General features: G+C 41.8%; 1 protein-coding gene across 1 annotated transcript in view; it reads left to right on the plus strand.

The window, feature by feature from the left end:
- The window catches only part of LOC106724172 (chromosome-associated kinesin KIF4A-like), a 16,606-nt gene extending 15,105 nt beyond the window's left edge, over positions 1-1,501 (plus strand). The window contains exons 6-7 of the mRNA XM_014530505.1: positions 989-1,155; positions 1,393-1,501. Coding sequence (XP_014385991.1) covers positions 989-1,155; positions 1,393-1,501 — 276 coding nt within the window. The remainder of the gene's footprint in view (positions 1-988; positions 1,156-1,392) is intronic.
- The last annotated feature ends 392 nt before the right edge of the window (positions 1,502-1,893 follow it).

The following is a 1,893-nucleotide window of genomic DNA, read 5'->3' on the forward strand; positions in this document are numbered from 1 at the left end:
CAGCCAACGTCCCGTGGTCCCTCCCCCACGTCAGCCCGGCCCCGATTGGCCCCCATTGGGGCAGGCCGGCCAGACCCCACCCATGCACGAATTCATGCACCGGGCCTCTGGTGGGGTAATAAAATCATAGCATACTGAGGATAGCAGGGACTTACTCTAGTTCAATCTCCAGAGGCTCCAAGAGATTTTAACTTGTATAAACCCTCATAGCTAGATATAGTACCAAGCCTAGGCCCTTGTTTTTCTGGCTTCCTAATCCAGTGGAAACTGCCATGCAATTTCCCCCAGTGAAAAAATGAGGTTTAAAACAGATCAGAGGTGCCCTGGCCGGTTTGGCTCAGTGGATAGAGCATCGGCCTGCAGATTGAAGGGTCCCAGGTTCGATTCCGGGTCAGGGCACATGCTTGGGTTGTGGGCTCGATCCCCCCAGTAGGGGGTGTGCAGGAGGCAGCCGATCAGTGATTCTCTCTCATCATTGATGTTTCTATCTCTCTCCCTCTCCCTTCCTCTCTGAAATCAATAAAAAATATATTTTAAAACAACACAAAAAAATAAAAACAGATCAAAGGTATAAGAAGGAGCCTAGGGTTACATAGAAGAGAAAGTTGCAAAGAGAAATATCATTGCTGTTTGCCCTTGCTGTCCTTCAGGCCAAAGCTTACCTTCACTTGGGGCTCCCTGAAAGGCACCTTATCCATTGCTACCCTAAAATCTAGAGATCTTTTCTAGATCTAGTATTGGCTGGCACCTTTGTTTTGGAAGCCCCTAGTGGAGATTGGAGACCTTGGTTTGCAGGGATCACATTGATCATGACTTTGGTTTGCAGGGATCACAATGATCAGAGTTGCTAGATAAAATCATGACTATTCCATTTATTAAGATTGTACTGGGACATCAATGCATTTTTTAAACCAACAATTCTTATATTTCTGATGAAATATTTATGTATGAATCATAAGGGAATTTTTTTTTTCCTTCTCTGAATTAGATTGTGGGACTCACTGAGAAGACTGTTTTAGTTGCCCAGGATACCGTTTCCTGTTTGGAACAAGGCAACAACTGTAGGACTGTGGCCTCCACAGCTATGAACTCCCAGTCATCCCGGTCTCATGCCATCTTTACAATCTCCATAGAGCAAAGAAAGAAGAGTGACAAGTAAGTTACAATTTAAAGAGTCAAGATTTTTAATGTTAGTTCTGCTGAAGTTGATTATTAGGTTGCCTCTTTAATTGATTTGACAAATATCTGACATCAATACTCTGAGCACTAGTAACATTTGGGGCCATTTTGGCTGACTTGAAAGAAAAGAAGAGCTGGCAAGTCAACTTTGATACTCAGTTATCCTTAAGATTGTGTACTATTCTCACTTGTGTCTTCCTGTCATTATCACAGGAGTAGCAGCTTTCGCTCCAAACTGCATCTTGTAGACCTTGCTGGATCAGAAAGACAAAAGAAAACCAAGGCTGAAGGGGATCGTTTAAAAGAGGGTGAGAATAATTAAGGCCACAGTTGTAGATAAAAATTTCTAGTCCTCCTATTGGTATTGTTGGTGTTTTGACTGGGATATTTCAGGTCACAAGCTAATAGTACCTACAATTCAAGCTTGAGGCTGATTTCAGAAATAGTTGAAAAATTGTTTCTTTCCCTTGCACTCATTTTCTAATTAGGTATGAGATTTGGGTCTGGCCCTTGGTTTGATTTCATCTGGTCCAGGCAAGTTTTTGTTTTTGTTTTGTTTTGTTTTATCCCCAATTACTTACGATTAAAATCAATATCCTCAACTATTCACTATTCTTCCCAGATGTTGTCACATAAACTTCATCAGCTTGGCTTCTGTATCTTCATTTACTAGTAAGTTGTTGGATATACATGGTGAAACTTCTAAGGCTAGGA

The sequence above is a fragment of the Myotis brandtii genome, unplaced genomic scaffold (genome assembly GCF_000412655.1).
Source record: "Myotis brandtii unplaced genomic scaffold, ASM41265v1 scaffold741, whole genome shotgun sequence".
In the NCBI taxonomy this organism is placed as follows: domain Eukaryota; kingdom Metazoa; phylum Chordata; class Mammalia; order Chiroptera; family Vespertilionidae; genus Myotis; species Myotis brandtii.